Genomic DNA, 22974 nt, shown 5'->3' with positions numbered 1-22974 from the left:
GTTTTTTTGTTTAAAATATCCTGAATCCACGATTAAGGTAGCTTATCAAGAATATGAAGTTCTATTGCCTTTATATAGCTTCTATACTCTCAGAGCAAAAGAGAATAATAACATACAAATAGTAAAGCATAGTAATTAGCTTAAAGCAAGAACTTCAGAAAGTTGAAGTTTGTAAGTAAATACAACACAGGATTATTATTTTTTGTTGCTGCTTCCATAACCTAAATTTGCAGCACTTACTGAGAACGGTGACAAGGAAAGCTTGGACAAAGATATCATTTCCACTTCCTCCCTCTTTCAGTTTGCACTCGAATTTTCCGTTATCCATTTCATATTCGGCACGAGTAATGACCAGATCGTATCTTCCTTCCTGAGGCACGAATTCAACACTGTAGTGCTCTGCATTGAAAGACACTTCTTTGATGGCAACAACGTCTGTACCGTTTCTGTTACTGTGCTTCCAGTAATACTGGATACTACGAGTAGCAAAAGATGGGTTAAACCTACATGGAAGCCGAATGTTTTCTCCTTCCACAACGTCGTTGGTTTCGTCTGGAAGCATCTGGGTGTAGACTAGAACTGAAGAGATAATACCAACAATTACTAATACTGTATTAATTCATCTAAAAGAAAGAAATTGCATATTTCAAACTTATGTAAATATTTTTTGTTGTTGTTTTATGAGAAAACATCAATATCATTGCTTGAAACCCAAATAAGTATGAAAAACATAGTTTGGATTTGATGACCCACCGTAGGCAGACAAATTTTACTGCAACCGATATTACACAGCCCGTAATCGGAACTTATTATCAAGAAACACTAAAATATTTTAGTAAACTGCTAAGAAAAACACTTGTATTAAGTAAGGTATTTATAAACATAATAATTTCTAATGACCTAGTAATAAAATTTCAACACTGTGAAATTTCGTATTAAAACTTTAGAACGAAATTATAGGACTTCTGGTTTATAAACAAGAAATAGTATATGTTGCGCATTCCTCTGGAAAATTTAGAAACCTAAAATAATATGTATTATTTTCTTACATTTTGTAACTTATTCAAGGACATTTTTTCACAATTTCATGTACGATGTCTTGTAAACTCTTCATATAAACCGAAGCGGTTGACATTTTGTGTAAAAAAAACAAAAAACATGTGTATCGGATGAAAGGCTAAGTCTTTCATACCAGTACTAAGTATCGTATAACAATCAGTTCTACGTTTTTGAAATGGTGTGTTATTTTGCTATTCTTCCAGAACTTTCTTGGAAGATTTAGGCCTAAAAAAATGTGAGACAAAATCGCGTTTGACTGAAGGTATTTTCTGTCACACTCCTGTACACATAACAATGAGAACTTTGTGTTTCTAATTATTTTAACAAGAAAAAATGGAAAAACGACTGGGAATTCCTGAACAGTATTAACATCACACTATTTGCACGTGATATAACAAATACCATGTCCATTGGCTACGAATTTTATATGACAGTTCTACAGTTGATTTCATACATCTGAATTGTGTATCAAATCCAATCTTGACCAGCCCTCTAGTGACTGAAATATAAATTAAACTATTTGCTCGAAGTAGTGTTATCTTCAGTTTAACTAATTACACTATCAGATTCCTCAGGTGTTGAATGTAATCACGTATAAGAAAAAAGAAGTTAAGGTAAGTTGTTGGTGCTCGTTGTGCTTCAACGAAAGCGCTAGTCAGGTAACTTCAAGCCTGGGTATGCAAATAATTGTATAATATGAACAATGGGTTTATACCTCAGTGAGAAAAAAAACAACCCAAAACCTGTTCACCCACAAAACAAAATATTACGTCTTGTAAACCAGGATATATTATACGTAACTGGGATAATTTTAAACAGGTTCTGGTCAAGGAATATTTCTAAATTACTCTAATGATATGAAAGACGCGATTTTATAAATTTACATATGAACAGATGTTGAAATGCTTATATACACCGTATCCATTCAAATCAATGGTGGCCTTCCTTTCGTACTGGTTACCTTACACATTACTGCTAATTTCAGAGATAAAACAAGTTGTTAGAACGTGATTCATTACACTCAACAACGGAAAGCTTTTATTTGAACATTTCGGAAGATATTCCGTATCCAAAAGTGTAATATTGTTTGGATCGCATAAGTGCTCCCCCCCCAGTGACATAGCGGTATGTCTGAGGACTTACAACACTAGAAACCGTGTTTCGATACCCATAGTGGGCAGAGCACAGATAGCCCATTGGGCAGCTTTGTGCTTAACTACAAACAAACACGAGTGTTGTGCATGTTTTATAGCCAAATTCTTAATGAATACAAGTTCTAAAGTGTAATGACTTGGAATAGATTAAACCAAAAAAATAAAAAATTATAGGGATCGAAAAAGATTGTTTATATTATTGGTTGATATTACGAAGATTTTCCAATTATAGGAGAATAAATTAAACATGACACATACACTTATTTCTACTACAGTTCATATAAAAAAAATAACAATTAACATAGAAAATAGCTCACACTGCACACGACATAATTTTCATTTTAGCAGGAGACTTGACCATTCATAAAGCTGGTTTTGTTGTAATGATAATATAGGTGGCGGAACAGGGAAAGCAATGGGGGTACGTGTTTTAAACTTTTGACCTGGTAGTAAAGCAACCCTTGGAACGGACAAATAATGGAGAATTGTATACTATCAAAGAAACCTGTTGTTTCAACGAAGCAAATAAGGTTCCCCTACCCCAATGCCCCCCAGTGGCACAGCGGTATGTATGCGGACTTACAACGCTAGAAACCGGGTTTCGATACCCGTGGTGGGGAGAGCACAGATAGCCCTTGTGTAGCTTTGTGCATAATTAAAAAACAAACAAACAAACCTGCCCCAAACTCTTATTTGTGCCGTCACCTGTGAATGATAATACAACTAAAAGCTGTTGATTGCTGAAGAAAGTAATACAAAGCGTATGAAACATATTTTGTACACGCTATAAACCTATAACCATACACAAAAACACAACCACAAGTGTCAATTGAAGACTTTATCCCGGTTGGATATCGAGCTCGTTCTTACCACGCCCGAGGTTTTGGATGGGTCCAGTCTTATCTTCGTGGGTGATTTATAACAACAAAGGCTCATTTTGAATAATATAAAGAAACGCTGTTGACAGACTCCGCGTGGCGTGATATTTTATAACTCCCACAATTAGTGGGCCCATGAGAGTCTGAAATACATGAAAAATGAAATATTAAATCGTTTTCACATTTGCTTTGGAGTTTGATATAACTGCAACGGAAAGAAATCAGGTAGATCTTATACGATCAGTTATATTGAAGAATAAAGCGTGTCTGTAATATAAAACTATATCCGACTGAAATGGGGTAAAATGTTTATTTGACTAATTATTATTGACAAATCGCTATCTTTTAAGAGATTCACTGAACATATCCTCGTACGAAGATAAATTTTGTTTCTTATCAAGAAAATATAAAAATTTCTCTTTTACTTTTTTTTAGCGAGCGAATAACACCAGGGGAATGACGTTCTTTATCATTTTCTTCTTTCGTTAATGGACTTACAAGTGCAAAAGTGGGGGTCTTTATTGTTTCGCGATAACAAAACGAGATAAAAAATTTAATTGTTTACTTCAAATCTACAATAAATGGAAAATGGATTTTTAAGTAGCCTTATGAAGTACCATGACTTCTATGCAAACAATTTAAATGTGTATGAATACTGAATAAATAATGAGTGATTTAATGAAGTTTGCATTGTTTCGTGATAACAAACGAGATAAAAATTAAATTGTTTACTTCAAGTGTGCAATAAATGGAAAATGGATTTTTAAGTAACTTTCTAAAGTACCGTGACTTACACGCAAACAATTTAAATGCGTTTGTTTTTGAATTTCGCGCAAAGCTACACGAGGGCTATCTGCGTTAGCCGTCCCTAATTTAGCAGTGTAAGACTAGAGGGAAGGCAACTAGTCATCACCATCCTCGTCAACTCTTGGGCTACTCTTTTACAAACGAATAGTGAGATTGACAGTAACATTATAACGCCTACACGGCTGAAAGGGCAAGCATGTTTGATGGGATGGGGATTCGAATCCCCGTCCCTCCAAACGTGCTGGCCCTTTCAGCTGTGGGGGAGTTGTAATGTAACGGTCAATCCCACTATTCGTTGGCAAAAGAGTAGCCGAAGAGTTGGTGGTGGGTGGTGATGACCAGAGTCAAGCGCCCTAACCACCTGGCCATGCCAGGTCATTTAAATATGTATGATTAACTGTGCCTTTCGAAATTTGATTTAATACATGATGAAGGTTTGAAACATAATTTGGTATTTTCGTTGTGTTCACTGCTTTCTATATACTTCTCTGATGATGAAGGTAAAATAAGTTAACGCATTTAGATTGTTTCTTAATAAAGATGGTTTGTACACCTTACTTTATATACTCATTCACATTTTGTATTTCTACGTAATGTTTTTAAAATACAGATTTCCTCAAAATTCCTTAGTTATCGGAATGCCACATATCTTTGTGCGTGACGAATTCAAGGCAAAATCATGATCCGTCTCGACATTTTCCGTCTAAATACACGATTCCATGAAATGGCAAATATACCTTGAGGGAAAGAGCTGGTTGTTTAGTTTATTGTTTTATTCTTCGTAAAACTGCACAGGCAATAATGAGTTGGCAGTAACAATACACAAACTAAAGTTACTGAAACAATTCAACAACATAAAAACTTTATAAACATCAAGAACTCAAGTTCATTTATTGGCACAAAAACTCACAATGTTATATTTTTTGGCCTTACATTAATTAAAATCTTCTGTAAGATATCTGGATCGCGATGTCTTGAAGCAGTCTACCCGTTCTTCAAGTTTTGGGGTTACAGAAAAACAGACATCATCAGCCTTGAAACATGAGGCGTTTGAGACAGAAACCGGCATCAGTAAAATTACACGCGCATTTAAAAGAATCAGCATGATTGCTGTTTGAAGGAGAAGGAGGAGGTCTAAATGCAATTTATTGCCCACTGTATAGAGTGACTTAACAGTGGAAGATCAGGAATTGATGAACTGGCAAGATTGCCATGCAGACTCTTTTACTTGATGTAGCACTTTACCATTAGGAATCATGACGCGCACTTTCGACTTACCAGAATAATCAGTCTGCTTTTTACATGAAAAACGTCTTTAGGACAAGTAACGTTATGCGCAACAACTACAAGTTGTTGAAAACGTCGCGTGCACATAACTTCACGTTACATATCTAATCAGTGCTGGGCACGCGGGTAATAGTTTAGTGCGAATACTTCGCACTGAAAATTTGTTCGAAGTATTCGTGTGAGTAATCGAAAACCTGCCAAAAAAATGCCTGAAGTAAATAACAGATTTTGAAACAATTTTAATTGGTATCCTCCTGGAATTGCTATAAAGTACTATTATATCAAAATGGAACTTAAATGATAACATATATATTTTTATTAAACCGTAGGCTCATGTGTATGACACACCCATGTTCAATAAAGTGAAACAGGTACAAGATAGATATATTTTTTTGCATTTTTTCTTTGAATAAACAATAAACACACACACACACATATATATATATAGTTTGCAAAATATACAAATAGTAAATTAAGTGTATTATATACAGGGACAAATAAATGTTCAAGTTTTGTTTTTTAAATAAAGTATGTAAATTATAAGAATAAAAATAAAAACCAAAAAATACCTAAGGCCTAAACAGCATAAAACAGACGACAAACCTCAATATAGCAGTTACTCTTTCAGGGAGCTGAAGTAGTTTAACAAACCTCATTCACTGAATTATCAGGATTATCAGGATGTTCCTTGTTGGGGATCGATGAAAAAAACAAAGGTTTCTAATCAAACTCTTCAAATCTCATCTTAGTTTTGCCTTTTGGTTTTTGAACAAATATGGCATCCCTACAACAAGAGTGGGACATCAAAACTATGCCACCCTTAGTGGCACAGCGGCATGTCTGTGGACTTACAACGCTAGAAACCGCACAGATAGCTCATTGTGTAGCTGTGTGCTTAACTTCAAACAAACAAACAAAAATCTAAATTATTAACGAAAATATTATCCACGCGAATTCTAATATTGGTGCAAATATTAAAACTTAGCGAAGGCGAGCTATTCGAATATTCGTCCCCAGCACTGCATTTAATTTTGTTGTTTGTTTTCTTTCATGTTGATAAAGTTAATTGTATGAGTTAGAGATAGAATCTAATAATTGGAAACTGAATAATCTATAGCGTTGCCATTAACAAACAAAATTAAAATCATCATATTCAATCAAGACAGGAATTTTTTTAATATCCAAATGTCTCTTAAATAAGAAATTCATTCTGGTGACGGAAATTTTCTGTCACGACACTAGTATATATATATATATATTAATTTTTAGTAAAGCTAAACGAGGGTTATCTGCGCTAGCCGTCCCTAATTTAGCATTGAAAGACTAGAGAGAAGACAGCTAGTCATCAACACCCACCGCCAACTCTTGAACTACTCTTTTACCAACGAATAGGGGGATTGACCGTTACATTATAACGCCCTCACGGCTGAAAGGGCAAGCATGCTTGGTGGGATGGGGATTCGAACCCTCAGATTGTGAGTCAAGCGCCATAACCACCTGACCATACCGGATTTTTTGTGAAGTTTATCAGAACACGTTTGGATAAATAATTTTGAGACCGAGTTAGCGTACTTGACTGGGGATCAGAAGGTCTATCTATGATTTGCGTCCCGCTGTCGAAAAAACTCGCTCCGAACTTTTGTGTCTTGAGGTATGATCAAATTTTACTATTCGATTAGAATAACCCAAGAGCTGGCGTTTGGTGCCGTTCAGTATTTGCTTTCCTTCCATTCTATCAGGTCAACATTTTGGTTGGCCAGAGCAGTTATTTTTTCTGTAGGTATGCGCAAAATATCCGCTACACAATGGGCTATCTGTGCTCTGCCCACCACGGGTATCGAAATCCTGTTTCTAGCGTTGTACGTCCGCAGACATACCGCTGTGCCACTGGGGGGGCAACATGAAAAATATAACGTTTATATTTAGACATGTTACAAATGCTTCAAGTCAAATAAATCCTTTGTGACTGTTTAAACAACTAAAGAAAAATAAGCTGCAATTTCAGTGTATGGAAAGCTTAAGTCTAATCTGCTTTATCAAAATGTAAACAATGTAGATTGATGGAACGCCGACTGACGAAGGACAAATTTCAAAGGCAAAACCTCTGTGAGGTTAGTCTTACGTAAGAACACTATTAATTTGGCATGTGAAGCTATAACTTAAATGGCAGGTGGAGTTTGAAATTAAAAGGAAAAAAAATGAAAGCATGCAGTGGAGTGTTAAAATAAAATAAAATAGATAAACAATGAAATGATGAATGTCCTTTTAAACAGGTTTCGTACTGTACTATAAGTACCCAGGGAACTACAATACTAACATAACCGTTTGCCGTTCAAAAACACTTTAATTAATTGGATGGAGTTGGCACCGCTAAGAAAACATGACTTTTTGATGGGTACAGACTTCATTCACTAGAGCGACTTTGCACATGCGCGACAGCGATAAGTTTGGTTTGAATTTCGCGCAAAGCTACACGAGGGCTATCTTTGCTAGCCGTCCCTAATTTAGCAGTGACAAACCAGAGGGAAGACAGCTAGTCATCACCACCCACCGCCAACTCTTCGCCTGCTCTTTTGCCAACGAATAGTGGGATTGACCGTTACATTACAACTCCCCCACGGCTGAAAGGGCGAGCACGTTTGGAGGGACGGGGATTCGAACCAGTGACTCTCAAATTGCGAGTCAAACACCCTAACTACCTGACCATGCCGGTCCGACAGCGATCAGCTACAAATTGAATGGCAGGTGATGCATGAAACTGAAATATAATAATGAAGAAATATGAAGTGGAAAGAGGGCGAGAGAAAAATAAACGTGAGGCATACTGTGTTGATTAATGTTTTTGAATCTTAATATAATCAACTTATTCAGATTGTTGAAAACGTTATATTAAAACTATTCTGGATATCCAATCTTGCCGGCGAAAAATCTCGTCTGTATATTTGATATGTTTTTTTTTTATTATATAGCCCTATTGGGCCCGGAAAGAGGAATGTAATTATAATTATAAACCACAGCGATGCAACATTAAACACACATTACTTAACAAATTTGGACATAAGTTTTTGAACAATAATAATGAATTTTTATTGTATTATCCGAAAACAATATAAACAATAACCATAATAACCTCAATATTTTGCATAATTGCCAATTTTATCAAAAATTGTTTTAATAAAACATAAAGAGGAAATAATTGAATGCATAAAAAATGAACAAGAAACGGATCAGTACTTATAAGAACTTATAAGTAAAAAAAAAATGTAATAATAAATCAACCACACTGTATCTCCGTCCAGTAACAGGCCGGTTAGTATACGACAGACATAACTGAAGTCTGAATGCTATTTTAAATCATCAATTACACGAACAACAACTATTATGTTAAGTTTCTTTGTTTGGAATTTCGCGCAGAGCAACACAAGGGCTATCTGCGTTAGCCGTCCCTAATTTAGCAGTGGAAGACTAGAGGGAAAGCAGTTAGTCATCACCACCCACTGCCAACTCTTAGGCCACTCTTTTACCAACGAATAGTGGGATTAACCGTCACATTATAACGCTCCCACGGCTGAGAGGACGAGCATGTTTGGTGGGACGGGGATTCGAATGCGCGACCCGCAGATTGCGAGTCGAGCTCCCTAACCACCTGGCCATGCCGGGCCATTATGTTAAGTTGCCTAATTATTATCACATTCATTGAAGCCGTTTAGAAATCAGAGTTACATTAAGCATTAATAACACAATATTTTTCATTTATTCATTTTAACACCAATTTGTTATTATTTTTGCCTGAACAATTGAAACTTGATCAAGGTCAAATTATTAGTGATCAGAGAACGCTCAAGCATTAAAGAAATTATTATTTTTTAAATGAAATTATGGGGGCTTATAACACTACACATTGGGTTTTGATATTCGCGGTGGGCGGAGCACAGATAGTTCATAGCGCAGTTTTGTGATTTGAAACAAAGCAACGCACCCAGTATATTTTGTCAGTTTAATAAAGCAATAACTAAAAAAAAATCCTTGACATTTCGTAAATAACCTTAGATAATTATTTATTAGCATAAAACGCGTCTTGAGGTCCTATTAATTTCCCACTGCATTACATTAATATCGTATTAGTTGTTGAAATAAAATATATTGTAAAGTCGTATATTTCATATGAATTTGATAAGAAATTAAAACGTTATGCATTGAAAATTGGAAAATATTTTTGTGAGTGCTTCATTATGATTAAAATAAAAATATTGTATTTCATAACAGTGGCCTATTTAAGTAACTTGTCATATATATATATATATATATGTGTGTGTGTGTACGTGTATATATATATATCAATAATAAGAACAAAAAATAAGGAATTCTCAACAGTTTTAAATAATGTACAGTAAGAAATAAAAAATTCCGAAAAATCTTATAGGACAGGCTAATATTTAGCAGTTACAGATATTGTAAACTTATGGAATATGAAGAAATTTACATGTTAAATTGTTACTTTATTTACGCCAATTAGAAATTGCACTAATATAATTTTATTAATATTTAGAAAACTTATACAACTGGATGATATAAGCAGGATTTTAATCAGTGGGTCAATCTTTTAAGAAAACATGTTGAATATTGGGTTTGTTTGTTGTTAAGTGCAAAGCTACACAATAGGTTATTTGTGCTGTGCCCACCACAAGTTTTGAAACCCGGTTTTTATCATTATAAGCATTTAGACGTACCTCTGAGCCACTAGCGGCTAATCATTAGAGCTATTTCGGACAGAAATTAAAACATAAAATAAGATAGTTTATGGCAAATAATGAATACTCTCTTTCTCAAATCTGGTGGAGTGCAAGTAACTTTACCAATGATCTTTCCTATTGGAAGCGGTTGGCTGATCACAAAATAAATTGTTTCCTTTACTTTATGTGTAACGGAGTTGATTATGTTATGCAAGATAATTTGTACTTTTGGTCAATAGAGGTAACAATTCTGTTGAGAAAATAGGTTGTTGTGCTTTTCTCTCTATGCATGGAAAATGAAACTAGTATTTAAAATGTGCCATTTTCTTTGTACAATTGTAGGTTATAAGCATTGGCAAGTAGCCAAATGTGAGAAATCTCTTAGTAATAAACTGATGTATGTTCAGGGTAAATATCATTTATTGTTTCTTGGTGTAAAGTTATACAAACAAAAACTGTTAATTTTTGTAGCAACTATATCTTGGTTGTGAAACATAAAAAGTAAAGAAAATACCTTAATATCCAGGAATGCTAGAAATCGTAATTATGATATACTCTTTTTATTTATTTACGTTGTTTAAACTTGGAGCATAAAGTTAAAACTCCAAACAATAGCATAATATCTACTACATAATTTCAAGTGTTGATATATTGATGCTGTGTGAAACCTTCCTTTAGGTATCGTCCACCAGTGGGTCAGCGGTGAGTTTACGTAGTTATAACGATAAAATGCGTTGTGGATAAAAGGCAGATAGCCTATTACGTAACTGTGCTAAAGAAAACAAAAAAATCCTCTGGGTACCATGTAACATTAAGTACGAGGACTGGCAAAAGATGAAATTAAAAACCTATCGGCAAAAGATGAAATTAAAAACCTATCAAATATTTTAGCTAATATATCTTAGAAAAAAAACAATTTTTTATATCGAATTTTTAAATATCCAATAGGAAGAAATAATTTCAAATGTGCAAAGTTATATTCATGATCTTCCCTTTAATTTTTTTTCTTTTTGAAATGACAAAATCAGCCCTGAATGCGAAAGTCCAGTGGCAGCACGAAGCTTCTTAGCGTGACCATGACGCAATATAATTACAGTGCGAAACTTCACGAAGGTAAGAAACATTCTGCGTTGTGTTGGTGACCTATAGTGAATAAAGTCACGTTTTGTTTTAAACACCGGTGACTTCAAAAAAAAATTGCAGAATCTACGTTTGTTTTAAAACTATTACTTAATAGACTGGAACTTTGAAACCTCTTATATAGCTAAGTGTTATTCGTCGAACTTACATTTTGTGATCTTTAATATAACACAAACTTAAACTAAAGCTTCGTCAGTCCTGAAATATAAAGACATTTTAACTAAATTATAAATTTACTGTTTAGAAATTCAAATAGAAAGGACACAACAATTTTCTATTTTCAAAGACGAACCTTAAATATTTATGTACGGTTCAAACTGAAAGCTGTCTGACAAGTTGAAAGCATTTAAACCTTACTACAAAATATAATAATATTGAAGTGTTAATCATCATAACACATCATGTTATCAACCAAATAAAAACTGGAGGTTAACATTATTAAACTAATGGCCACAGAAATTTATGTGGTTATCTTAGCGATCAAATGAAGATTTGTTTTAGAAACAGTCTGGAGCCCACAGCTTTCTCCAGTATTTAATAAAAATGATGTTGCTTCATTGAGTAACACAGAAAATGGCTTCGTTCTTTGTAGTTAAGCACAAAACTACACAATGGGCTATCTGTGCTGTGCCCAACACGAATATCGAAACCCGGTTTTTAGCTTTATAAGCCTAGAGACTTACTGCTGAGCCACAGGGGGGAGGCTAGAAAATTACTTTGCTAAATTCAAATTTAAAGTTGCCAAGAAAATGTGCAGTCGTCATTAATGAAGGATAAACATTGCAAGAAATATATGCTACTGACAACAACAATGACTCGGCAACAATGAATCAGCCAAGTTTTGCCGCTATGTTTTTCATATGCCCAACTGAAATTACTTACCAGGTCTTTTTTTTTTTTTTTTTTTTTTACTAGGTGACAATTTACAGCAGTGTGACCCAGCAAAATTATTTTGCAATTTATCTACCCTAAATCCGCGCGTCCCCACAAAAACAAAATAAATAAACAAAACCACATGCAACAACTTTCCCGCGCTATTCCAGAGAATATCTATTTCAGCATTTGAAATGTAAACAACCTATCTAATGCTATATACATTGAGGACGTTTTGCTCGGACACACAGTACACGTTGACATACAAAAATACACCAGTAAGTCTTACAGTTTCAACAAATTTCATATGGAGTGTAGCAGCCCTGGACACAATTTTTCAACACTTCTAAATCCCTGAGTGGTGAGATGTGGATTCCGTCACCAAAAGCTGACCAGATGGTTGGTTATGACAGAGGTGTGGTTGACAAAAGTGATTAATGCTAACTGCCTTCAAGTTAAACTGTACCAATCGATCATCAAACCATAACACTACATTTGATACTGGTTACATAGTGGGTTAGAAAAACCCTACTTGACCTTGTTGCTAAGACCAAAACTCTGCATCTGCGTATTCCAAGGTTTACTTTTAAATTGTTTTTTCTGCGAGTGTTCTTGTATTTACTCCATCTGTAGTTTTACACAACCCCCGATTTACATTCAAGTGCCTTTTAGGGTCGTATGAAAATAATATATATATAATTAGCCAAACTCACGAGGTTAGAAGAAATAACACGTTATATAATTTTACAAATTCAGAAACAATTAATAATGAGAATTGTGCAATTTTTATATATTATCGTCGTCCAATATTTTCTGTCTTAAATCGTTTCGTTTTCTCAGTGTTAATAAATCGGAATATTTATCAAAGTGGGATTATAAGAATAAGTGTATTTTTTCACTATTTATTAAAAGTAGGATTGTATAACAACTATATTCTGCACTATTTATTAACATTTGAAATTATAATGATTATATATCCTGCATTATTAAGAGCGGGAGCATAGATTATTTTGCATTTTACTACATATTGGAAGACTGAATCTATCAATACATTTTCAGGCTTTTATCTAGTGTCGTACACAAAGTTTCAAGTTTTGCATTTTTCAGCGATCTGACAAAAAATTTAATGGCTTCAGAACCAACGCCAAGTCTGAGTTATAGTATAAGCAGTTCAGTGTTGTCATATCATATTATTAGAAACATTCAAAAACCGTGCAATCCCAGTTTTCAAGAAACTATAATGAAGGTCGTTTGAACAAGTCGTGACATTATGCGTTGATAAAATTGCTTCCGATGATCACCTAGTCAAAAGCACTTTTCTTGCCATCTTACCTTTTTTTTTTATAAAGACTTATTTCATCTGCCGGTTAAAATAAAAAAGAAACAAATACAAAAATGACTTTTGACAACAGTTGCGTCGTTATTTTAAGATAATTCATATAATTTTCAGCAAATATGGCGAGGGAAAATTGAAAAACTAAGGAACCTCATTTCACAAACAGCTTTCGTGATGAATATCAACCTGTTAAATTACATAGTTTTGCAGAACTCTTGAGTAATTATTTTAACCATAGAGCGCAAAATTGAATAAGTTTTTATCTAAGTGTTTGATTGAGAAACTCTATGAAGAGAAGTACTGAAACTTTGATGAACTAAAATAATGGTGATAACTTTAAAAACTTAGAAAATCTGGTCTCAAGTGCAGTCTGTTTAAATTGAATGCACAGTAATGAAGGTCTTGCGATTGAACAGCAATAGGTCAACGGACTTAAAACGAAAAAATCCGGGGTTCGATTCCCCGTGGTGGTTACGGTAGATAGCCCAATGTGGTTTTGTTCTAAAAATCAAAAACAAACAAACGATAATGAAGATAACTGTTATGTAGACCAGAAATAAATAAAAATAGCTATACATGAAAGGATACATAAACATAATTTTCTTTGACTCACCCATGAATAGATGCTTTTTAGAAATTATTTTGGGAATTTTCGACAACAAGAAAGATATTTTCCAAAACTTAACACCAAATCTAATCAAATGATAATATGCGTTATATTGAATTATAGTTAATATCAATCCAGGATTAGAAGAAGGTTATGAATTACGTGATCCGAATACTCACATTAATATTGCACTGAAAAACAGTTTTGTCACAAGTTTGAAAAGAAATGTTTTTAGCAAGGTGTTTATTGAACATTGTGGTTGTTTCACAGTGCAAGTTGTTAATTAACGATATGAAGGTGTAACATCTCTCAAGAGTACGACGTTCCACCGGTAGACCAATGAGTTAGTACTGTTTTTATCTCGTGAGTTCCAAGTTTGATTGCTGGGTCAATGACATAATACTTTTTCATGGTAGTATTTACAGTCCTTTCAATATACCCCTCCCAAGTTAGTGATAGACAGGTTCAGGAATCGTGTTGGTTGCAGCTGTGTAAAGATATCAGAAAAGACGCTGCAAACTGCGAAATGAAACCAGTCATTGATACTAGCAAATTTATTAAGGAGTTTTGAAAGCAAATAGCAATGCATTATTTCCCCGAAAGGGAGCCGAAGGCCGTCTGAAGGGGTCACATGTTTTAATCATTCGCATCATTGTACAGTAAAGTGTTGTCTGTCAGTCAGCCAGTAGACATTAAAATGAGGTCACATATGGGACGCTTAACGTTACAGTTTGTACTGTCGTGCGTATGCCATGAATCACGAGAAGAATTATGTACTCTGTAGGCTACAACACAGCATGACATACGAACTTCAAAAGCAAAAAATTGAAATATTTGTTTTTCTTGAATTGGAACACTTTTGAGGACCCTGCTGAAGTACATCTAGTTATATCTGTTAATATTCTGTCGCAGAATGTTCTTCCAGTGGCTCTGTTCTGAGCTTGAGGGCTTATTATGAACACACAGAGCAGTTCGACCTTTATGCCGCATTGCACTTAACAACAAAACACAACAATAAAAATAATAATCAGTGAGATTGTACAAAAATAATAAACAATGGCAGTAAACTGAACTGTAAAGATGCAGTTGTTGTACATACAAACACTTGTTGTAAAGAAAACTATTGCGTAGATTAAAAAACGGACAGTATCCAGTAAAAGTAAACACAGCAAAACAATAAATAGTAGCAGTGTAAATAAAGTCCACTGTTCACTTGACAAAGTAAACAAAGTAAAAGTAAAGCATTTCATTATTTATCGTATACTAAAAATGAACAGTTCAGGTCCATTTATTACAGAATTTTCGTGCAAAGCTATATAAAGAGCTATCTGCACAAGCTGTCTACAAATTTGAACTGATAAGACTAGAGGGAATGTAGTTAGTCAACAGCACCCATCGCCAATTTCGGGCTAGTCTTATCTGACAGAATAATAGGAATTGGCTGTCGTCTTTATAGTACACCCACGTCCCCACGAGAGGAACGCGTTTTTTTATATACAAGTGTCATAAACCATGAACCCTTGGATTCACAGTCCATGCACGCTATCTAACAAAGCCCGTCCAATCCTAGCTAATGTGAGTTAAAGAGAATTGGTAAAGAACTGCATTTACAAAATAATTTGAAACTCGCACATATGGATGACAGGATAATATTTTATTAAATTTTAAATATTCTGAAGTGCTTTATTAATTATATCCTAACATTATAAATATGTACATTTCAACCATATCCTTACATTGTATAATTTGATTTCAAAACTAATGTTTTATTCCGGTAAACTTCACACAATGATCATGGTTATTCTGGGTGAGTTGGCCCAGCATGGCCAGGTAGTTAGGGCGCTCGACTCGCAATTTGAGAGTCGCGGGTTCGAATTCCCGTCCCACCAAACATGCTCGCCCTTTCAGCCGTGGGGGCGTTATAATGTGACGGTCAATCCCACTATTCGTTGGTAAAAGAGTAGCCCAAGAGTTGGCGGTGGGTGGTGATGATTGCCTTCCCCCTAGGCTTAGACTGCTAAATTAGGGACGGCTAGCGCAAATAGCCCTCGTGTAGCTTTGCGCGAACTTCAAAACAAACTGGATGAGTTACTGCCACATATGTTTTCCCATTTATTTGTTTGACAACTTCCTTTTCTTTTTTTTTCAATAACTTCTTGCTTAAATGAATAAATATCTATCTCATGTCCTGTTTTGGTTAAAAATAATACTACCCGTTTACTTCTCAGTTACAAAACCCATTGTATGATGGTCAGATGGTCAACCTAATGGAATGGAACTGCTTTCCTGACCTTTCTTTCTTGGGTTGTTTATATCACCTTGAAAGATCACTCACCGTTTCTTGAGAGGCTGTAAATTTAAAGTAATGACTCTCTTCCTCTTTATGTGAAACACGGCCCTATATTGAGCAAGTAATCTCGCATCACAAAAGTGCCCATTTGAAGCAATTTCGAATGGTTGGGGGAAATAACAAAGGAACCAAACAACCACAGCGAAAGACTGCGCAGTGAAAAAAATACATAAACTCCCACAACTGGTCACGCTACAACCCAAGCCATTCTTCAAAGAAAGTTAGCTCTTCGAAGGTAGCTTAATCGTGTTGGAGACAGTGTTAACTACTCAAAAACGGGAAATCCATAAATATAATGAAATAAGCTGCACTGTACTGGTACTGTCATATATATATATATATATAAACAGGCTGTGAATTTAATTATCTCATCGATAAATCGTTAATTAGAATAAAGTTAAGATTTAACAATAAATTTGCACAAAATCAATACTACGAGAAAACTAAAAACCAACTTTATCAGTGGTTGAAAGTGTACACTTTACCGGCACTCATATAAATAAATATACCGTGAATTTAATTATCTTATTAATCAGTCACTAATTAGATTATATTTCGTGTGTTTGTTTGTTATAGCATAGCCACATCAAGTTATCTGCTGTGTCCACCGAGAGGAATCGAACCTCTGATTTTAGCATTGTAAATCTGAAGACTTACCGCTGTTGATTAAATTAGGAGTTAACAATAACTTCGCGTAAAACAAATATAAGAGTAAACTAAAAAACCAATTTACAAATGGTTGACGGAGATAATACATTTGCACATGGAAAATGGTTGTAGCTGTGCACTCGTGCTTCTATTGAGACTAAGTTCACTTAGTAAAGTCTTACCCTTTCAACATATCCCCATGAGCCTGATTTTGTTGACAGGAGGGCAGAAATTGTTATTTGTTTTAACAACAAGGATGTAGTTCTTGTCCGTTTCGAATGTGCGTTAGAGGTAAAGTTAAGTAGAGAGTAATAAGATAAAAGGCATTTTAATATAAAATCAAAACAACGTGCTCACCGGACTATGTTAACTAAACGTAAATGCGAACAACAATTAAAGGTTTACTTTGTAATTGTTGAGTCGTTCAATTTCAGTAATCATGACTTAAAAGCAATGACTTGAAAAATGATACTTGTCAGTTTGTGATAAAACACAAGAAAGGGGAAAGAATCTCTATGTCTGACAGTAATTTATTTATAGTGTATATAAGTACAAGAACCTCGTTATGAACCATCTAATTTTTTTTCTATGTTTGGTTTTACAGTCCTAGCTAGTCAAATTGTTAAGTACATACTCTCCTCAGTACCTTGCTTTACGGAAGTACAGGTAAGTTAATAGTTAATTTAAAACAGCACGTCTTAAGGGTAAAATGTATGAGCAACTTCGCCCGTGACATCGTATAATATACTGTTGATATATAAAAATCCAGGAAATCGCAGCCATTATGTACCATCACACAGTAATATTTGGAAACAAAATGGATTAGAGGATGTAGCGGCAACTCCGGCTTAAAGCTCTAGCCCTCGGAGTAAACTGTGAACATAATTGGAAGAGCAAAAATTGATAATTTTGGTTAAAGTATGTCACTAACGCTGAATCAAATAGCTTAAAATCCATGTAAATTAGCGAATAATAATAATCATATGTTGCTGCATGTGAGCGTAAAATAATGAAAATGTAAAACAAAAACTTTGCTCATCCTCCAAAGAGGCTGATAATTTAAATTTATGCGCAATAGTGGCTAATTTAAGATAAAACCAAAAATACAGGTTGTAACACAATCGATTGCACGGTTATAAGAAATAAATAAAAAAAAGCCAAAAAAATATTCAGTTCCTCACTGCTTAACGTCTTTAAGTATGTAACATTAATACATACAACAGCTTACGTTATGCAAAAGCACCATAGCTTAAAGTGCAAATACTAAGCTCTTGAACCTTTACTCTGTGTGTGCTCCAATGAATTATGGTTAAAAAGGAAACATAAACACAGTGCACCGTTAATTAACAGTAGACAAAATGTTAAACTACTTTAACTAATTTACTTAATGTCTTGATCGGTGCTCGAATAGCATTTACTTAACATGGGAAACAAAATAAACATAACGAAAATGGTGTACACTGTAATGGTATTCTCACATGAATTAAATTACTTTATGGACCAGTCACTAAATAGATTAGGCCACACTTAAGAGTTAACAATAAATTTGCATAACCCCCCCCCCAAAAAAAAACAACAACTAAAAACTAATTTTACTCATAGCTGATGGAGATAATAATGGTTAAAAAAGGATCGGTACAGACTGACTTATACTGCTATAAACCGGGTTCCGATACCCGTAGTGGGCAGAGAACCTTTGTGTAGCTTTGTGCTTAATAACAAACAAATCCATTCAGTCAGCGAGTAAAAGTGACATTTCGAAATGTTCCCCAAAGCGCACGATTTCGTTAACAAGAGAGACGAAATTTATATTTATTTCAATAACGAGGTCCAAGTTCGAGCACTGGTCGCGAACAGCTAGAGTTAAAATCCTGACAAGCTACTTTCTAACGCTTCAATCATTGTCTACACTGTTTATCTCATTATGACATAATGAAGTGCGGCTTTACGGAATGCAACGACTGGCAAGAACCCGACGTAAAACTAAACACTGTCTGTAAGAAAAACGATCTGTTAGGAAACAGTAAACATTTGTGGATTGACCGTTTTGGCAGTCATATAAGTTGTAACGTAGTTAAAAATCAAATCGCAATTAGATTTGTTGAATGTTTTTTTTACAAAAAATAAGTGTAAACTTTTCTTATCTTATCTCACACAATAGGCATAAGGTGATTTATTTCGAAGACAAGCAGAAATTCCTTCTATTGTTATTATAATTAAATATTCACTAAAGATAACAGTATATATGAAAGTTGTCAAACATGTGCAAAACAGTTGGACGTTAATGACAATTTTTAACAGTTAAACAGTGTTAGTTTAAAATGTTTTTTCACAACCCTTTCTAATATCAATCCCGAATCACTGAACATTTTTAATACCCTATGTAACTTTAATATCAACTTTCCAGATAAATGAAGTATATATACACACACATACTATTACTTTTAAATGTCATTGAAGTTTATCAACATAATGCAAATCGCATAAAATCGTCAAATCTGTAGTATAATGGTCGTTTTCATTACTTGTACACAATCTAATTTTTTATTGAAAAGCTACGAAGCCTAGAAGATAATTAATTATTTTTCGAACAAGACGAATTTAACATTCTTTTTAAGTATTTTATATATAGTTTACAAACCTAGAACATAAACATCATTAGCCAAAAAAGTAGGACCTGAAATAAATTCATATGAAAACTTGTGTTCTAATAAATTATTTAATAAAAACATTATCTTCTTTCTGTAATCCACCTACTGTTCATTTAGTTTCCTTGTGTAATTTCACAATAATTATAGCAACAAAAATGGTGTTAAAAATATTTTAATAAACATTTTGTTTTTAAATTTCAGGCTTATAAAGATAGGTGAAATCAAATTTTTCTGTTAACAATTAATATTTATTTCAGCAATAGATAGTTCTCATAAATTAAATTTCGTCAGTCACTAGTTTGTTACGGACATTTGCACAAAGCTATACAGTGGTTATTTGCGCAAGCCGTCTCTAATTAGACCCTTTCGCTTGGCCCGACATGGCCAGGTGGTTAAGGAGCTCGACTCGCGATCTGAGGGTCACGGGTTTGAATCCCCGTTCCATCAAACATGCTCGCCTTCTCAGCCGTGGGGGTGTTATAAGTGAGGGTCAATCCCACTATTTGTTGGTAAAAGAGTAGCCCAAGAGTTGGCGGTGGGTAGTGATGACTAGTTGCCTGCCTTCTAGTCTTACACTGCTAAATTAGGGACGGCTAGCGCAGATAGTCCTCGTGTAGCTTTGCGTGAAATTCATAACAAACAAACAAACCGTTCGCTCTGTCGCATGAGGCATGCATGAAACAACCTATTTCTTATAACTTTCATATTGTACGTCATCAAGTAATACAGTGAATATGAATTCTACTTCTGCTAAAGAAGGTTGAATCACCACAATTGAAAATCTTACGCTATTATAGTATCTTGGTACACTATATAGTTAGCAGTAAAAGATCTTCAGACGCCTTGAAAAGGCTGGATTTTTGCTAATGTAAACCTTATAACATAAACTATATAATCAGTCGTCAAATTCCTTAGTCAGTAGTTTTTAGTTGTTGTTTTTTTCCTTTAATATATATAACATTACTGTACAGCAAACGCCTTAAGTTATCCTAGAACCGATACGACGATGACGTGTTGGATGTAATGTGATGCCTTCCCTGTTAGGGAGTTTACTTAGTTTGATCTTCATCAACACTTTTTGATGAACATCTAAGTTTGTAGATGTTGATGATATATGAAGAAACTATATTTCTGCTTTAGTGTTCAAGCGATTGAGCGTTCATAATCATAAGAACATGATGCCCTCTTTCAAATTAAAAACCACTTTGTTTCATCATATTATAGCTTTCTATATGCTCACTGCGAATTGATTAAATTAACAATTCAACTCTGACAAAACGTCAGACATATTCGAGTTATAATTAAAGGTTAAGCCGAAATGTAAACAACGACTGTCTATTCGAGGTGTTTTTCTTAGAAGGAATGAGATGAAAATGAAATACAAAATATTATGTAAAGGTACTTCAAAATTATAATTCGTGCAGTCTCTTAATCAGTTCTCTATTATGGAACTGTCACTTCACAGAAGATATTAACGAATTATTAACAAGGTTCAAAACATGTCAACAGGTAACAGATCCAACTTGATGTTGGGTTATTTAAACTGAATAGCAAGAAGATGGAACAAGCTGGGCGAAACGATCGGCCTTATTCTTGAATAATTGTTACGATGAAAAAAAGAATAACCAACTATTTTTTGTAGCATTAAATTATCAGGTGACTGCTGTTTTAGAATGTATGAAAAGGTTTTCCTTTCTATTCAGTTTGCACATTCAATAACCTAAGCCCCCCCCCCGAGGCTCAGCTGTAATTCTGATGGCTTAGAACATTAAAAATCGGATTTCGATACCCGATGTGGGCAGAGCGCAGATGGGTCATTGTGTAACTTAGTGCTTAACAAACAAATAAATAAGTCATATACATTTTCTGCGTGACCACGTCGGTTTTTCTCCAAACGCATTCTTTACCGTCTTTTAAATATTCGTATACCACACAAGATATTCTCTATCAAAGAATCTCACAACCTGACATTAAATTTGGTAACGATGAGTCTTCCAAAGACTAACCGCCATGCATCTTGACGTTGGGAGAAGATTACGAACATTTTATCAGATGTCATCATTCTTACCAGAGGGGCAGTTGAACAAAGAAACCTGAGGGAAGTCAATAAGGAAATAAGATAAATGGTGATTGGAGAAGAAAGACATATATATATACACTCTAGGGTGTGGAGCTCAACGAGAACAACATAAACTCTACCATCTGAGCCCTAAACAGCTTAAAGGCACCCCACAGCTTTCACACATAGCTTGTGGTTTCTGAAGGCTCACTGCAATATGAGTCTTATCTTCGAAAGCCATCAAACCCCCACTAAGCTGTTGGAGAACTAACCCACAAAAATCCTTCAACGTGAGGATTTAAACATGTGACGGCTATCTTGTGACAGTCTCTTAGCTCTTTGTTTAAGACATCAACATCAACTGCTTGCGTAGAAGGATTTACTTCTTAAGCGTACGCAATTAATAACGAGAAAAACGAACTGGATTAAGGATTTATCATCTTCACTAAATCCTGACATATTTACGGGGTAGAGGTCATTTAATTCAGAACGGTGGTGTACTATATAAAGAGATAGTACTTGAAAGGAGAATGAAGTGAAATGACATGCTTATCCTTTTGCAGTTTTAATATACACCCAACTACGTCGATATTGTTTACATGAGCTGAACATACAAAACGTTTAACTAGTTTTTACTAGTTTATTCTTTTTGGGTATCTATTAGTGATGGTGTTTTGTTTGTTTTGAATTTCGCGCAAAGGTACACGAGGGCTATCTGCGCTAGCCGTCCCTAATTTAGCAGTGTAAGACTAGAGGGAAGGCAGCTAGTCATCACCACTCGCCGCCAACTCTTGGGCTACTCTTTTACAAACGAATAGTGGGATTGACCGTCACAATTATAACGCCCTCTTCTGAAAGGTCGAGCCCTAACCACCTGGCCATGCCGGGCTCTGGTGTTTTATATAATCCTGAGTTATTCTAAAAGTTAGAGACATTCAAACACAGCTTAAAACTAAAAGTAGCCACAGGAGTAAGGCTTTTTTTAATGTTACTCACTTTCTATTATCATGCGAATGAAATGTAAAATATCTTTGTCTTACTTTATTACACTTTAGAACTTTTAATTTTATAACTTAACATGCACAAAATCAAAGGTTTTTGTTTTGGATATTCGCGCAAAACTACACAAATTTGTATTTAATTTTGAACTAATAAATTAGAAAGAAAGCAGCTAGTCAAAACACAAACCACCAAACTCTTATCGAATTGTGGAATCTGACTGTCACTCTTACAAGGTAGTCACGGCCCCAAAATACGGAGCGTAATTTTGAGACACAGGAACACGAATATTTAGATATGCTATATCGGCGTGCTGACCACTAGAACAGCGAGGTCCCAAACATAATTCACCTTGGAATATTTAATGATTGTAAAGTATTGTAAAATCAGTGC

At 34.6% G+C, this 22974-nt stretch overlaps 1 protein-coding gene across 2 annotated transcripts in view; it reads right to left on the bottom strand.

The window, feature by feature from the left end:
* Positions 1-22974, bottom strand: part of LOC106468363 (hemicentin-2-like) — a 65230-nt gene that overhangs the window by 17997 nt on the left and 24259 nt on the right. For both annotated transcript variants that reach the window (XM_022397345.1, XM_022397348.1), the window contains exon 2: positions 241-579. In XM_022397345.1, coding sequence (XP_022253053.1) covers positions 241-579 — 339 coding nt within the window. The remainder of the gene's footprint in view (positions 1-240; positions 580-22974) is intronic.

This window comes from Limulus polyphemus, unplaced genomic scaffold, assembly GCF_000517525.1.
Source record: "Limulus polyphemus unplaced genomic scaffold, Limulus_polyphemus-2.1.2 Scaffold88, whole genome shotgun sequence".
Classification (NCBI taxonomy): domain Eukaryota; kingdom Metazoa; phylum Arthropoda; class Merostomata; order Xiphosura; family Limulidae; genus Limulus; species Limulus polyphemus.
Note: the sequence above shows the minus strand (reverse complement) of the source record. Positions and strands in the feature narration are given on the sequence as shown.